Source organism: Chanodichthys erythropterus, chromosome 16, assembly GCF_024489055.1.
Source record: "Chanodichthys erythropterus isolate Z2021 chromosome 16, ASM2448905v1, whole genome shotgun sequence".
NCBI lineage: Eukaryota > Metazoa > Chordata > Actinopteri > Cypriniformes > Xenocyprididae > Chanodichthys > Chanodichthys erythropterus.
The window spans coordinates 20,213,214-20,229,310 of NC_090236.1; the positions used below are offsets into that span (position 1 = coordinate 20,213,214).

Sequence of the window (16,097 nt, forward strand, 5' to 3'; positions counted from 1 at the left end):
AATGAATATGCAAACTGTGTTTGTACTAAAATACAGTCAACCACTCAAAGAATTTGGACTAGTTTATTACAGAATAGTTTATTTCATTGACATAAAATGCCTAAAAATGAAACTGGGTTGGTTACAAAACATTTTTTTATATATATATATATATATATATATATATATATATATATATATATATATATATATATATATATATATATATATATATATATATATATATATTTATAGGATAAATGTCTTTAAATTTTATTGTCAGTTTTAAGACTGTTATATTTACATTGGCAAGCTTTACATTAGCAAACTAGTCTTTTTAATTTTAAAATTATAAACATATTATAAAGCTGATCTTTTTAGCAGTAACTGTACATGGATGTTTATTAAAGTATAAATGACTGCTATATCCACACTCCATTCTAAGACACCTTGCATTTGTCTGAGCTCTTGGTTTCTGCACGGGCTTTCAGAAGGTCCGCTATCTCTGTATGAGAGGCTTGTGTTGCCAGAGATAATGCACTGCGACCAGCCTAGAGACAAAACACAGATGTATGAGTTTGATAGACAATGCATGAGATATACTCAAATCTAAACAGCATGTGGATGTTGTCTGTGTTTAGTCTGTATTATGCTACAAGCCTAGTCAAAGGCTACATTCACATCAGTGGTAAATGTGGCTCAAATCAATTTGTCCACCCTTTCACGTGTGACAGGTCTGTGTGTGTGTGTGTGTGTGTGTGTGTGTGTGAATACTATTTAAGGCCACACACTAAAGTTGTGAGCAGAAATTCAAGAATTCAAGCTAAAAATTGTAGACAAATATTTTATAGTAACATCTAAAATGAGTGCTATCACAAGTAATTATTCATCATTCCCTGAATGTCATATGGGCGAACTGAACAGGTGGACATTAAACAGGAAACTTGTGCCTGAAAAATCATCTTTACAGCATCTGCTCTGTGTTTTAGAGGATTTATTAATTCTCAGAGCAGATCTTGAGTTGTTATGATGTGACACAGATGTGACTTGACTAACATGCGAGTTTCAGCTGGTGGAGCAGATTTGACAGATTTTCATTTTGTCTTACATGCATTCACATTCTTTCTGCTTTTTTTGTGTTTCTTTCTCATTCTCTCATATAGAGGTGATAAATGTTCATCTGTGTGGGATTATTTCAGCTTTCTCTAACACAGAAAGTGATTAGACCAACACATATTCCTGAGCTGTCTTTCACATATACTTTGTAAGCATTATTTGTAGGCTGTCAGTTCCTGTTGTTGTAAAGAATAGTATGAAGCTGACAACATGTTAACATGAAATGACCATTTCTGGAGTTCAGACATGACTGTGTCCAGTAGGTGGCACTTTTGTACAGGTCAGCTGCCTAGCAGAAACGGCTTACTGATGCCCATCATCCCACGCTGAACATACTCTAAAGAACTGTTGTCTTCCACAAAGTTTCATTGTTTTTTTTGTTTTTTTTTCACCAAAATATTAAAGACAGACAAAAGCTGCTTTTTTATGAAATTTAGAGAAAGCTCTGTGCCACAAATGATGATTCCACAGCCAATCATATTGTCTCTGAATCATGTTTCTAGTGCCCTTAAAGGGTTAGTTCACCCAAAAATGAAAGTTTTGTCATTTATTACTCACCCTCATGTCCTTCCACACCCGTAAGACCTTCGTTCATCTTCGGAACACAAATTAAAATATTTTGGATAAAATCCGATGGCTCAGTGAGACCAGTGATAATTAACACTTTCAGATGCCCATGAAAGGTACTAAAGACATTTTTAAAACAGTTCATGTGACTACAGTGGTTCAACATTAATGTTAAGAAGCGACAAGAATACTTTTTGTGCACCAAAAAACAAAATAACGACTTTATTCAACAATATTTAGTGATGCTTTACAAATCTTTTGTTTTGAATCAGTGGTTCCAAGCATGTATCAAACTACCAAAGTCACATGATTTCAGTATATAACACTTATATCATAAGAGTTTCGAAATGTCAATGGTTCACCACTGGGGGGGCGTGACTTTAGCAGTTTGATAAACACTCCAAACCACTGATTCGAAACAAAAGATTGGTAAAGCTTCATGAAGCAGTGTTTTGAAATCACTTATCACTAGATATTGTTGAATAAAGTCGCTATTTAGTTTTTTTGGTGCACTAAAAGTATTCTTGTCACTTCGTAACATTAAGGTTGAACCACTGTAGTCACATGAACTGTTTTAAATATGTCTTTAGTAGCTTTCTGGGCATCTGAAAGTGTTAATTATCTTGCTGTCAATGCAGGCCTCACTGAGCCATTGGATTTGATCAAAAAATATCTTAATTTGTGTTCTGAAGATGAACAAAAGTCTTACGGGTGTGGAACGACATGAGGGTAAGTAATTAATGACAGAATTTTCATTTTTGGGTGAACTAACCCTTTAAAGGATTAGATCACTTTTAAATAAACTTTTCCTGATAATTTACTCACCCCCGTTTCATCCAAGATGTCCATGTCTTTCTTTCTTCAGTCGAAAAGAAATTAAAGTTTTTGATGAAAACATTCCAGGATTTTTCTCCTTATAGTAGACTTCAATGGGCACCAAACAGATAAAGGTCAAAATTAGTTTCACTGCAGCTTCAAATTATTCAACACAATCCCAGATGAGAAATAAGGGTCTTATCTAGTGAAACCATCGCTCATTTTCAAGTTTTAACCTTAAATGCTCATCTTGAACTAGCTCTCTTCTTCTTCTTCTCTATTTGAATTCCAGCAGTGTAGACACTGCTGTGTATCACTGCCCTCCACAGGTCAAAGTTTGAACTAATTGTTATATACTTGCACTAGCATATTGCATATAAAAATTAGTTCAAACATTGGCCTGTGGAGGGCAGTAATGCACTTAGCAGTGTCTACACTGCTGGAATTCAAATAGAGGAGAAGAAGAAGAGAGCTAGTTCAAGATGAGCATTTAAGGTAAAAACTTATATAATTTTCAATTTTTTTTTAGAAAATGAGCGATGGTTTCCCTAGATAAGACCCTTATTTCTCGTCTGGGATCGTGTTGAACAATTTCAAGCTGCAGTGAAAGTAATTTTGACCTTCAACTGTTTGGTGCCCATTCAAGTCTACTATAAGGGAAAAATCCTGGAATGTTTTCATCAAAAACTTTAATTTTTTTTTGACTGAATAAAGAAAGACATGAACATCTTGGATGACACGGGGGTGAGTAAATTATCAGGAAAAGTTTATTTAAAAGTGAACTAATCCTTTAATGCCCATTGGCCATGTTTCTAATGCCTTTTGTTTTCTATTAAAGTTTGGGCTAGCATGCAAGAGAAGTTACCTTGTCTTTTAAATTGACATTGCAGTTTGCTTCCTCCAACAAAATTCGCACAATGTTGATGTGTCCCCGATCACAGGCGCTGATAAGTGGAGTGGTTCCTGCATGATCCTGGGCATTAGGATCCGCTCCCTGTTCTAGCAGGAGACGCACAATTGGGACACGTCCATGTCTTACTGCCAAGTGAAGAGCTGTTTGTCCCACCTAAAGACATTTATTTAGAACTGAAGCAAACATCCATCTTCTGAAACATTACAAAAATGCCAAATCTTATGCAAACAGGCTGTCCATTTCAAACAAATCCTTTGATATAAAGTGCACACTGTGCCAACTGGCTGGTAACACCCATCACCTGGCCAACACGGGCGTTGACATCACCAAGCTCCATCAGCTGCTGGACCACTTTCATGTCCCCTGGTGATTCTACAGCTGTCAAGGAGGCCAGCATGATAGCAGTGTAGCCAGCCTTGTTTCTCAGGTCCACTTCACATACACCTAAGTTTAAGAAAGCACAGGAAGTGTCTTTTAGATAAGGTTTGAGTTTATGCTTATACTCTTTTTCAATTTTCATTACGAAAAATATTTAAAAATTAAAGCTGGAAACATGGCAACTCTAAGGTGATTATTCAAAGTTGTATATAGACAGAGTAGCTCTGCTTTAAACACTAGTGAGCTGCCTTCGTGTCTACCACCTTCTAAGGCAGCATCCAATATTAAATGGAACTCCACAGGTGACACATTTGGAACAGCAACGTGCACCACACTAAAATATAGCACTATTCACAAAAATCACAAAAGAGACATGACTGACGATTGATTTATTAAGAGTTGCTAGAATGATGCTAAGCTAACCATGCTATATGCAAAGCATAAAAATTAAAAAGACATAACACACACAAATAAACCATTGTCCAAGAAGACGTAAAGCCCATAGACATGTATACATAGATGCCACATTTGTACACTCCACACACATTAGTGTGTGTTTTTATATTTATTAACACAATATTACAGATTGTACTTTTTAATATCATGTTAGCTGATGCCTCTGTCTTTTGGGCGCTCTTTTGGGTGCTTTCCAATGCTGATGTTAATGAGCTGTGTCCTGCCTATATTGTATTGTGTTAGTTTAGAAAAATCATCTGCTGAAGTCTATTGCAGATATTGACCTTTCAAATATATGGGACGGCTTAAAGGTACAATTTGTGATATTTTTTTTCCCGCTAGAAGTCGCTAGAAGCCTATTCAAAACAAAGGCGTAGTTTGATGACGCCAAGTTTTAGAGCGGAAACTTGGGACATGTAGTCTCCATCTCAACGGACGGTGCAAAAGAATAGGGATTGGAGTCTGGAAGAACTCATGTTCGTGGATGCAATTATTAACGTTACTGTAGTATGAAGCAGAGCAGGACCGAGTGTTGCGGGAGCTGAACGAGGAGCTGGAGCGATTGATCAACACACGCCTCACGAGCAGCGGGACTTTTATTATGACACAGTCGCCGGCGCCGCTTCCGCTTTTCCGGTCATGAGTTTACGGGAGCTGTCCTTGTCAACAGAACCAGCGGCAGATGGTAAACAGTAATTATGTTCCATAAATAAGTAACACAATCCACCATAAAACGTGCAAGAAGTAAATAAGGAACTGCTTGAAGTAGTTGAAAACATTAGAGATATTGTTAGTAATCAGCTGGACAAAATATATAACACTAGCCTAGTGGTTTTTGGATATTTTACTGCAAAAATTTGACATATTGTACCTTTAAGTATAACAGCCCATAAAAACAGTTAGAAAAAAATTAGCTTCACTCTAGTGCCCTTGACAAAATGCCAATAAGATTTTCAGTTGGCCTTTGGATTATTGGTGAATAAGCTCTATGACCTACAAAAGATTCTTAAACATTTTGTTCATCAGGATAATATAATTAATACAACTTTGATGACTTTTGAAGCCTAAATACAATCACCAGAAGGGAAATGCTGAAGTTAGGCTATGAAAAAACTAGCTTACACCATAGTCACACAAATTAAATGTCACCACCAAGCGTCCGACAACACTGTCAATTTTAATTTAAAATCAACAAGTCAGAGAGTATGTAAAGGTTTTTAAAAAAATGTTAACCCATTTCCAGGTTTTAGGACTCATTTTTGATGAAAATGTATACTTGTTAGTACTAATTTAAATGCTGTAAAATGCTTTTTTAGGTAGGGAAGATACTGTAACTAGGTTTTGAAATAGTTATAGATTGTAATCACTGTGAAAACTCTTCCCTCTGAAGTATGTTTTTCTGTCATTAGCTTTAAGTATGTGATTCTATAATGTAATTTTCTACATCACAATGAAAGATTTGTTTTAAAACATTTATTTCCAAGCAGTTAAAAAAAAGAAGACATATCACTGACCTGTGTCTAATAGGAGCTTAACGATGCTGAAGTTACAATGAGACACACTATAATGCAGGGCGGTGTTCCCATTATCATCCACCATGTTGACCAAGAACTGAAGGACTGTAGGTGTTCGTGAGTTAACCTCACTGAGATACAAATCAACAATGTCAGCACATGCCCCCTCTTCAGCAGAGACATGAAACCATTGCTGGAACACAACAGTGAGAGCCTGGCTCTGCAAATCAACAAAGAAGAAGACCAGTACTGGAGTTACCACTCAAAAGAGGGATGCAACAATCGAAACAAAACAACAGAATCCTTTTCAAGAATATCATACTGTGAGGATTGAAAAACTTGGGTAACACTTTACTTGAAGGGGTGTGCATAAGACTGACATGACACCTTCATAATTATAACATGACACATGTCATGAATATGAAGGAGGGTTTATGAATGTTTATGACAACTGTCATTAAGTGTCATTCGCTCAATTATGTCATTTTTAATGCAAAGATGACATTGTTTGAGATGTCCGAGTTATGACAACTTGACATAAACCAATACATCATAACCTGTCAGTGTCTTTGTCATGACAACTTGACATAATTTAGCTTTATGGGTTAACATTGCATTAAACTGTCATGTAGTTGGTTTTGACATTGGCTGTCATGAGGCCATTATAATAGTGTCATGAATATGTATCTTGAGCTCAAGTACAGTGGTACAAATTGAACTTGTCATTAAAATGTCATTAAGTGACAATACTCTTGACAAATAATTTTATAACAGTGTCATGACTATTTTTCATTTCATGTTTTTTTTTTTTTTTAAGTTTCCTCCAACAGAAGGTCAGATAATAGACAATTTCAAATTTCGTAAAAAAGATGACAGTGTTATAAAATAATGGTAACACTTTATTTTAGGGTCCTTTACCTAGTTGCTTATTACTATTAGCATTCATATGGCTAAAATATTGGCTATTTATTAGTACTTATAAAGCACATATTAATGCCTTATTCTGCATGATCTTATTCTACATTCTTAACCCTACCCAATACCTAAACCTAACAATTAACTATAATAAGCAGTAAATTAAGAGTTTATTGAGGGAAAAGTTAGTTAATCGTTTATATATGTGTTCCCCTATACTGAAGTGTTACCAAAATAATGTAATGTAATGTTAACCCATAAAGCTAAGTAGTTTTTTAAGTTTGATAATAAATCTGCTACGTCATGTTTATGACAGGTTATGATGTTTTGCTAATGTCAAGTTGTCATGACAAAGACACTGACAGGTTATGATGTGTTGGTTTATGTCAAGTTGTCGTAACAAAGACATCTCAAACAATGTCATCTTTGCATTAAAAATGACATAATTGAGCGAATGACATTTAATGACAGTCATAAACATTCATAAAACCTCCTTCATATTCATGACATGTGTCATGTCAAGATTATGAAGGTGTCATGTCAGTCTTATGCACACCCCTTCAAGTAAAGTGTTACCAAAACTTGTTATCTGTCAATGTTAGCAAAGGAAGTAATTATTCATTTAGCAGAACTAACTTATTACAAGGATAGTCCCCCTTGGAGGTACCTGAGATTTCACATCTGGCTTGTTTGGAGTGTTTGTTTCAGAACTTGGCACGTTTTCTCCCTTAGTTTGGTTTGTTTAGGCATGTATGAACAAAGCAATCATGCTCAGATCTGCACCAAACAAGGTGGACTCGGGCACCTTGAAAACAAATTCTGGAGTGGTTCGCTTGTGGCACCAACGAACCAGGCAAAAATGAAAAGCAACAGTGTTTGTTTTGCTAATGCCTCTCAAAACAAATTATGGGTTAACCTGTAGTATATTTTAGAATAACTGTCTAAAACGTATAAAAATACCAATGTTTTCAAGGTGTTTAGCAAGAGTCTGAAAAGATGGGCTTTAATTGCTGCATGACGACGGAGCTGTTGTCTATCCACCCTGATGGATGATGAGCGGAATTCCGGAACATAAACAGGTACACTCTGAACAGAGGACAGTTTACTCACACGTGACTTGTATTAACAAATTTTGGTCCGTTTAGAAGTGTTGCCTTGTGAAAGAACAGAACCAAGAAGAAATTGCAATATTGCAACAGTTTTAATCCCTGTTTCGAAACAGGTCTGAAAACACCCAAGGGTTCAGTAGAGATGGTTTGTGTCTCATTCCCCACAGGGATTGGACCAGCAATCTTTTGGTTACTAGCTTTAAGCTGCCACTGCCCTAAAAAGGTCATTAATATGCAAGTTGGGAATAGTAGATATAAACTTAGTTTGAATATTACCGTTTCATCATCAGGTTCTGACACTTTATCCATATGGCCTTTAAGGAAACAACATGCCTCTATGAAATCTTTATTAACAGCTTCCCTAGAAAATAAAACAAGTTGTTAATTTATAAAAAAAAAAAACTATTGAAAGATATTGCTGTAACATCTAAAGATGAATTCAGTTCAGCTCACCTGTTTACAAGGTTTTTCTGATCTGAGTCCACTCTCAAACAAACGTGATCCTTACTTTCTTCCTCTGTCTGATCTTCTAGAGCTCTTCCCTGAGTCATTTGCTTGTGCAGATCTTCTTGTTTTGTGGTCTCTACATCTATGACATCTTCTTTTGGATTGAATTCTGTGTTTTTACTTTTACTTGTCTGTGCACTGGAGCCCATTGTCCATGTGGTCCATAGTTTGCTTTCTTCCTTTGTCGTATTCTTCTTGAGGTCAGCATCCACTTCTGTATGCTCTTGTAGTTTGACAGCTTTACTTACTCCCTCTGTCTCCACACTCCCAGAAAGATGAAGGTCAAAGATCATTAGTATTCTGCAGTTACTGTTTTAGCAAATTAGTCTGTAAAAAAATAGTAGTGGGGGGATATGTATTTACCTGTCTCTTGGGCTGACCTCCTTCAAATGTTCTGTCTTCGGGTTTTTTTCCACTACAGGAAGAATTTTATAGTCTTGAAATTGACAGAAAGGCCACAAAAGACAAAAATGCATTGTACATGTTTTAATAAATGTCAAAGATTGGCAAAAAAAAAAAAAATATATATATATATATATATATATATTATACACTGTCAGAAAAAAAGTGCCTTTAAGGGCGCATAGAGCATCCCTCAACAAATAGGGTCCTAGCTAACAGTACCCTCAACAAATCAACATTTTTAGCTTATCTACCCCTAAAAGTTGCGTATTAGTACCTTTTGAGGGTACTGCCATAGTGACAAGCTGTTGTACCCTTAGAGGAACAACAGTGTAGAGTCATACCTGATTGAGAAACATCACCAGCAGGAAGCACATAAAGGGTTAGAAGGGTGACTAAAGTTGTTAACTGCTTTTGAATTGTGCAGACCCTTTGAGGCAAGTGATCGGAAGACATTTTTCCTGATGAGTCGCCTTTGCAAAGGCATTCCCACTGCTCCTGAAGGAGCTCTTGCAATCTTTTCACATGGTGCTCCATGTCTGCATGTGATACTGGAGTTTTATCCAGAACTTGAGGGGCGATTCCCTCCTCTGTTGGCATCTCTTGCTCACTTATTAGTGGTTCCTGCAATTCTACCACAGGTTCAAGATTTTGTGTACTTACTAAGGAGCTCTCAGGTGAAATTGCCCTGGCCAGTGTGTGCCCCATTACAAGCTGCATAGTCAACTGCTTGATCTTCTCATCCTTGAGATGACTCTCCTCTACTTGCTGCTTTAACAGAGTTCTTGTCTTATCCAGCTCTACCTGCAGTTCATGAAGTTTCTGTTCCAATAAAACAACTTTCCTCTGGAGAGTTTCAGTGAGAGACTTGGTTTTGTCTCCATTACCCAAGAGATCTTTTTCTCGTGAGACCATCTTATGTCTTTCTATCTCTGGAAGAATTCTAGTCAAAGGTTTTGCAACTGCATCAACTTGTTCAGAAGAAGCCTTGACATTTTCCTCAAGCCGGTCATATTCTCGGTTCATCCAGTCATCACTTTCTTTGTCTTGATTTTCAGTAGGAACATTCAGTGGCCCAGTGGTTTGGTTTTGGGTATGTAGCTGGAGTAAAAGCCTATCTTGCTCCTCCTGCAAAATACATATCTGAGCCTTGAGCTCAGGAATGACCCTGATCTCCTCTTCCAATTCCCCAACTCGTTCAAGTGCTGCAGTGAGCCGCTGGAGGGTCCCGTTTGCCCTACCTATCCTGCTGTTGGATGGATGGAATACATCTTCAGAGGAACCATTTTCCTGCATTAGATATTCCTTGGGACTGCTGGGGCTGGTTGGATCATCGGTTGACTCAGAGTGTTTTCTTAGTAAAACAGTCAAGGGTAAACTGGAGGCTCTCAAAAGATTTGGCCTGACATAATGTCCTAAAGGCTGCTCATCAAAAGCCTGAATATTAGCATCCATCTCTGCAGATGTGAAGGACTTGTAGATTGGTTCTCCCCTCCTGACATATACAGCAGACACACTGTCACTAGATCGATAGTCAAAATGTTGTTGAGAGTCTCCTAGTTTGGTTTTGGGCCATAAAGTACCGATGGAGCTCCACTCTGTCGCTCTGCACCCATAACCCGGAAGGCTTAAGTTACGTGACAGGGCACCGTTATTTCGCCCTCTTTGCCTTCGCTGCATTGGCACCCTCCTAATGGTGTTGCCCTTCTCAATGTCATCCACATATTTGAGGAAGTCAAGGTCCAGATGGAATCCATAGGGTGTCTCTACAGAATAGGAGGATGGTCTTCTTTGGCTCCCATTCTCTTTTGGAGAGATGCCATTTGCTAAAAGAAAAACACAAAGGTGTGTTGTAGGACAGCATGCAAGTTGGTCCAAATGTATTCAGATCATTAGAAATGCTGTAACATTTGCTCTGACTAAACAAAAACTGGGTGATTCATACCTTTTTGTGTATCCATTGTTCTTAGAATATGTCTGTTTCCAGTTTCATGTGGCTTTTGGTTTGTCTCTTACCACCTGCGGACAAAGATACATTTCTGTTACTCTGATGTGTTGAATCAAACAGAATCAAGCACTTCTAAATGTTGGGAACACAAGTTGAGATGAGAATAGGTTGTGCATTAGTATTCTGCAGATTCTCTTTCTTGTCTGTCTCTCTCCTCATCTCTCTCTCTCTCCCTGTCTCTCTTTGACCACGCAGCACATTCAAGGCACCACAGAAGCAGCCACAGCCCAAACAATGTGAGCTATGCAGTAAACACACAAACAGCTGAGACCAAACACTTCCACTGGCTCACATACACACAGACAACCACAGATGCACTCCTTGGCGTAGCTCACAGTAGTTAAAGAAATACATCTTATCAAAAATTGCAGCCGTTCTTCCTTCATACCCATCTGTCCCACCAATCTACTTTATCGATAGAGATCTGCCAGAAAAACAGAAATAGGGGCTGATCTTTTTTTGATATGAAATACCTCAGTATATTACTATGCTAAGGCAGACTGATCTGAAAGAACTGATATAACAAGGTATATGGGCCCTGTCAGACAAAAAAATGCATTGCTGATACTGTCTTCTGCTGACAGGAAAATTGGGCTACAGGATTCGTACCTGAAACACACTCATAGAAAGTTTCCTGACAAATGTTTCCTGTATCCTGAAAATCCATAAATAGCCAGTAAGCCAGGGGTGTTCAGTCCTGCTCCTTGAGGACCACCTTCCAACAGACTTGAGCTCTAGCCCTAATTTAACACACCTGAACTAGTAAATCAAGGTCTTCAGGATCACTATAAACGTTCAGACATGTGTACTGGAGGTAAATTCTGCAGTGGCTCTGAGCAAGTTTGAACACACATTTTGAAAAATAAACAAGTACAAGGACATTTACACACATACACTGTCATGACCCCACCTCTAATAGGGATATGCCAAAAGCTGAATACCGTATTCATAAAGGCACAGATCAGTTCTTCAAAACAAATAACAAATTCTATTGAATAATAGGAAAAATATTCAGTAGAACCATTCATATCATAGCATGATATCATTCATAAACCTCTAAAATCAGAGTGTGTGAACTAAATGATTGTAAACTTTATGAATGAAATTATTTTTTAATCAATTTTCTACCACTGATTATTTTCTTTCAATGTTCTCTAATCAGCTATTTTATATAGAATCCTCCTATTTGAGGTTGTGGATGACTATCCTGACATAACTCCAATATAAAAAGTACTTTTTCTTTTTATTTAACATTTAGTAGTATTATTGTTTTAATAAGAAGATGTTACAATACATTTTATAATTATAATAAAAAAGTAATATTTATGAGCTATCCAAGGCATATTTATTAAATGAAAACTATGAAGAGAGCAGAATTACATTAAAAAGGGGGCGTTCTCATGTAATTTCATGAACTTTGTTTCCTCATAAAATCTTTAAGCTAATAAGGTTAAGAGTATTTGGCTTGCTGTCCGCTGTGGAGGGGCTCGAGGAAGCAGCTTCAACTCAAGCTTGGATATGCCCCCCAGGAACTACTAGTGCCTGGAAGAGGAGTATGATAGATGAGATGCCTAAATTATGTGGTGGAGTTGGGGAGGTGCGAAACAACTGATGCCAGAGCAGGGTGAGTAGCTGCTTATATGCTCTGGATGTAATTGAAAGATTAGGGTTCCCTCCTCTTGAGATTATGTTTGAGTTTCACTAATTGAAAGATTAGATGGGTTCACTCATCCCGAAATTACGTTATGAACTTCACTTAAAGCCCTGGCCACTTCTGGATTTATTTGAATACAGATACAAATAATTTTGTGATTGGTACAGATACACAGATATTGGCTCCGCTGCACACCCCTAACCTCTACTATATGCAAGTATGTGAACACAAATACAAATTTCTGTCATGAAACTCTAGATGGCACATGCTAATAGGTCCTTTAACTCAACCTGTTTGTAATGACATTGTGATTGGTTCCTGCTATATCAATAACCAATGAGCTTGCATGCTCAACCTTCAAAATACTTGGGTAGCATTTGCTTTAAGGCTGATTTATGCTTCTGCATCAGACCTACGCTGGAGCCTCTGCGCCGTGCGTCTGTTTTCATTTATACTTCTGCGTTGTTGTCCGCGTCGACATGCATGCAGACCACTAGTAGGCAGTGTCCGCGGTAATGTTGAGTATCAAGGCAAAAGCCGAAGAAGAAGCAGCTTGTCTTGTACGTTGTCAGAGAGGCTTACAAATAGAAACGGCAGAAAAGTGTAACGACTTTTGTTGCAGTTTGACTGCATGTGTCCCCTGTAACAGAGCGTATTTCATTTCTATGGAAGTTGAAAACGCTTGCTCTTCTCCTATTGCTCCATGCCAGTTTTTTGACCCGTGGGAGGGGTTCTAGCAGACCAATCACAGCGCTTGCGGTCCGCATAGAATTGACGCATTGTTACATTTTTGAAGAGGTGCACGTCAGGCTACGTCGTAGGCTACGCGTGGTACAGCTATGGCGTACACTCGACGCAGAAGTATAAATCAGCCTTTAGCAGTGCAGCACGCTTCAGAAACCCTCCACCTTCCCCAGCTCCACCTGTAAAGATCTGCTACTGGTAATTCATGTATGCTATAACGTACAGCAGCAGCATGTCTTACTTGCTCACAGCAGACTGTTGTGTATGTATCAAGTCCTGTACTTGCTCTGCAGCAGCAGCAATAACCTATAGCAGCAGCAGCGTAGCAGATCTATTCCACCAAGACCAAACATATCAACATTCTCATACCCATTACCATGCCAAACACTCTGAGAGTTGTCATAACAGAAATATTTTTACACAGCTTAATTCTCTCTTACTTTAAACTGTGTTCTTCTACATTCATTTTCTCTTTCAGGTCAACTATTGGGCGGAGCTGAAGTTTGAAAATTGCTAGTTTAGTTAAAGAAAGTTACACTGTTGATATGTTTAGAACTAGCTTAAAGTGACACATCCAGCTATGTTAATGCCCCCTTGAGTACTTGTGTAGAGTATATTTCTGGCCTAATGCTGAAAATGAATTTACACCACTATTATAAAAAGCTTTAAAATAAATACTAAATCATTATGAGTGCTGTTAATTGTTTCTAGCATAGAGGCAACTTTCATACAGAATCTTAATTCAGCCACTGTTATAGATTTGGGATTTCTTTGGTCACTTTCACAATGTAGTCTGTGTTCACTGAGTACGGCACACTCCATTTCACAGTAATGATTATTGTTCCCTTTCCTTTTTTTGCAGCACTCAGGAAAAAAAAAATTCCCTCCTTTCATTAAATGCATTTCTCTCCACAGCATTCTTTCTTACACCACAAATTGGATTGAAACTCATGACAACTTAAAAACTGCTACCGCTGTAAGAACAAAATTTGAAACACTGTGTCCTCTGAAAGGAATGGACAATTTCAGATTTTAGGTCAGGCTTGGAGGATGGAAAAAAAGACCAAACTGGAAACTTGAGAGGAACAAACATTTTATCCTGCAGAGAGTTTCAAACTAGTCAGCTACATTATTTTTTTTTTTTTAAGTTTTTACTTATATTTGAATTTCCTATTCAGTCCTATACAGGGAAACTTTGCTGCACAATACATAAATTATAAATGACTGTGCAGCTTTTCTAAGTGAGCTTTTTTTTCCCTTCACATCTCTTCTCACTAAAAAGGTGTCAAATACCTGTTCTCTGTTTCTTCTCTGAATAGCATATGTTATGCAAGCTGTGTTTTGACATGCACTTTTAACAGCTCAAGTGGGCCTGATTCACTTTTACATAAAACAGACTGCTGGTCCTGCACACTTTTTCACTCACTCACATTTACAACACACACAATAGACAGACGTTTCACTCTTCCTGTTTGGCCCTTTAAGTGGTGTGGTTTCCTTGGCTCAGATCCTCATTCTTTCTCCACTGTTTGGAGTTGGCTTGAGGACTGAAGCCAAAGATTGATTCTCCTGCTCTCTGACCCCCATCACCCTTTTACTTTTTGGAGAGAGGGTGTGGTGAAGAGTTTTGCTACTGGAGTTTTCAGAATGACTACTGTGAGAAAATAGACACGTGTTCTTATAACTGTAGTATCTATCTATCTATCTATCTATCTATCTATCTATCTATCTATCTATCTATCTATCTATCTATCTATCTATCTATCTATCTATCTATCTATCTATCTATCCTTTGATTGTTGTGCCATCTCTTCCTCTGTGAGATTTTCTTTCCATGTCCACAGTATTTGGACAATCTTGGCTCTCTGCCAATAGTAATATGTGCACGCACACCAGTTACACGAGAAGACATGTGTGCAGCAAAATAAATTCAGCCTCACTGTATAATCGAACACATGTGAAACACTCAGCGCCTGAGAAATTTCAAAAAGTCTTTTAAAGTCACCCTCTGAAACCTCCTGTCACACGAACTAAGCAACCCAGGACGTCATTCTATTGTTTAAGCGAAACAATCACTACATCAGAGGATCAAATTAGAGACACCCAAAAAAGCGGACTTCCTGAGAATTTGTGCAAAATGAATTACATGTATCATATGAAAGCAAAATGACACACCCAAAACATTTTTTTTTTTTTGCAATATATAGTAGTCAACATTTGAAGTGGATCAAAAAAAGTTGTCCTAAGAAGAAGGTTTTAGGACAACTTTGATGAAAGGTTTTGTCCCACTTCAAATGTTGACTACCGTACTAATAGAGTTTGCAAGAAACCATAACACTTTTGCTCAAACTCTTTGACTTTACTTCTCTGAGTTCCTTATACTTACATATTGAGAGAGAATTAAATCTGTATTTTAGGGCTGTATCTTACCTTAAATATTACAAGTTATTACGTGCTGAAGTGTAGCCTGTTCACCTATTCACTTTTCTCCTTCATCTGAGAGGCTTCAGAGGCGAAGGCAGACAAAAGACATTCAAGCAATGCCAATGTAAAATTCTTGCAAAACATAAGCAGTGTTATTGTGTGTGGAACAGGAGGTGGGATGTAGGCACTCGGGCCTTTCTTGACTCCGCCCCATCCAATCAGAGCCAGTGGGTGGGAGGCAATCTGCATAATTCCTCCAATGAAAAAAAGAGGGCGGGCTGAACAACTGAGAGGTGGGTGGCGCTTTGTGCATAACTGCAACTGAGGGATGTTTCTCAAAACAGAATCCATGTGATGGCAGGGGGCCCGAGTTTACTAGAAGAGTACTGGGGCACTCACAAAACTATTCCCTCATGAAACTGGGTGAAAGAGGACCCTAGAGTAACCTGTCAGAATCTCAGAACACACACACACATGCCCACCCACACACTTTAAGTGTAATTCAATCCACTGTAACATAGTGCTCACCATCCATTATAATCTTGAAAATAGTTCAGGGCTTTTTCAGGGCTTTGAGTATAGGGCACAGAGTGTT

At 37.9% G+C, this 16,097-nt stretch overlaps 1 protein-coding gene across 2 annotated transcripts; it reads right to left on the reverse strand.

Annotated features, from left to right (window-relative positions):
• Positions 1-293: 293 nt before the first annotated feature.
• Positions 294-15,644, reverse strand: LOC137003369 (KN motif and ankyrin repeat domain-containing protein 4-like). Of its 2 annotated transcripts, none has more exons than XM_067363497.1 (10): positions 15,509-15,644; positions 10,618-10,691; positions 9,017-10,498; positions 8,634-8,685; positions 8,217-8,534; positions 8,040-8,124; positions 5,740-5,959; positions 3,693-3,835; positions 3,344-3,544; positions 294-530 (listed from the first exon to the last, which is right to left on the reverse strand). In XM_067363497.1, exons 2-10 carry the CDS (start codon positions 10,631-10,633, stop codon positions 420-422), a joined length of 2,628 nt encoding a protein of 875 aa, XP_067219598.1. In that variant the 5' UTR covers positions 10,634-10,691; positions 15,509-15,644; the 3' UTR covers positions 294-419. The 2 variants fall into 2 exon arrangements, with proteins under 2 accessions (XP_067219598.1, XP_067219599.1); XM_067363498.1 differs by lacking the exon at positions 15,509-15,644 and adding an exon at positions 11,290-11,370.
• Between the last annotated feature and the right edge of the window lie 453 nt (positions 15,645-16,097).

What these genes read in the sequence shown, in the direction of transcription:
- LOC137003369 (XM_067363497.1), bottom strand. An exon ending in CAGAAAAACCTTGTAAACAG is followed by an intron (nt 8,125 to 8,216) that starts GTGAGCTGAACT and finishes TTTATTTTCTAG; the next exon opens with GGAAGCTGTTAATAAAGATT. An exon ending in TAAGCTCCTATTAGACACAG is followed by an intron (nt 3,836 to 5,739) that starts GTCAGTGATATG and finishes TCTTAAACTTAG; the next exon opens with GTGTATGTGAAGTGGACCTG.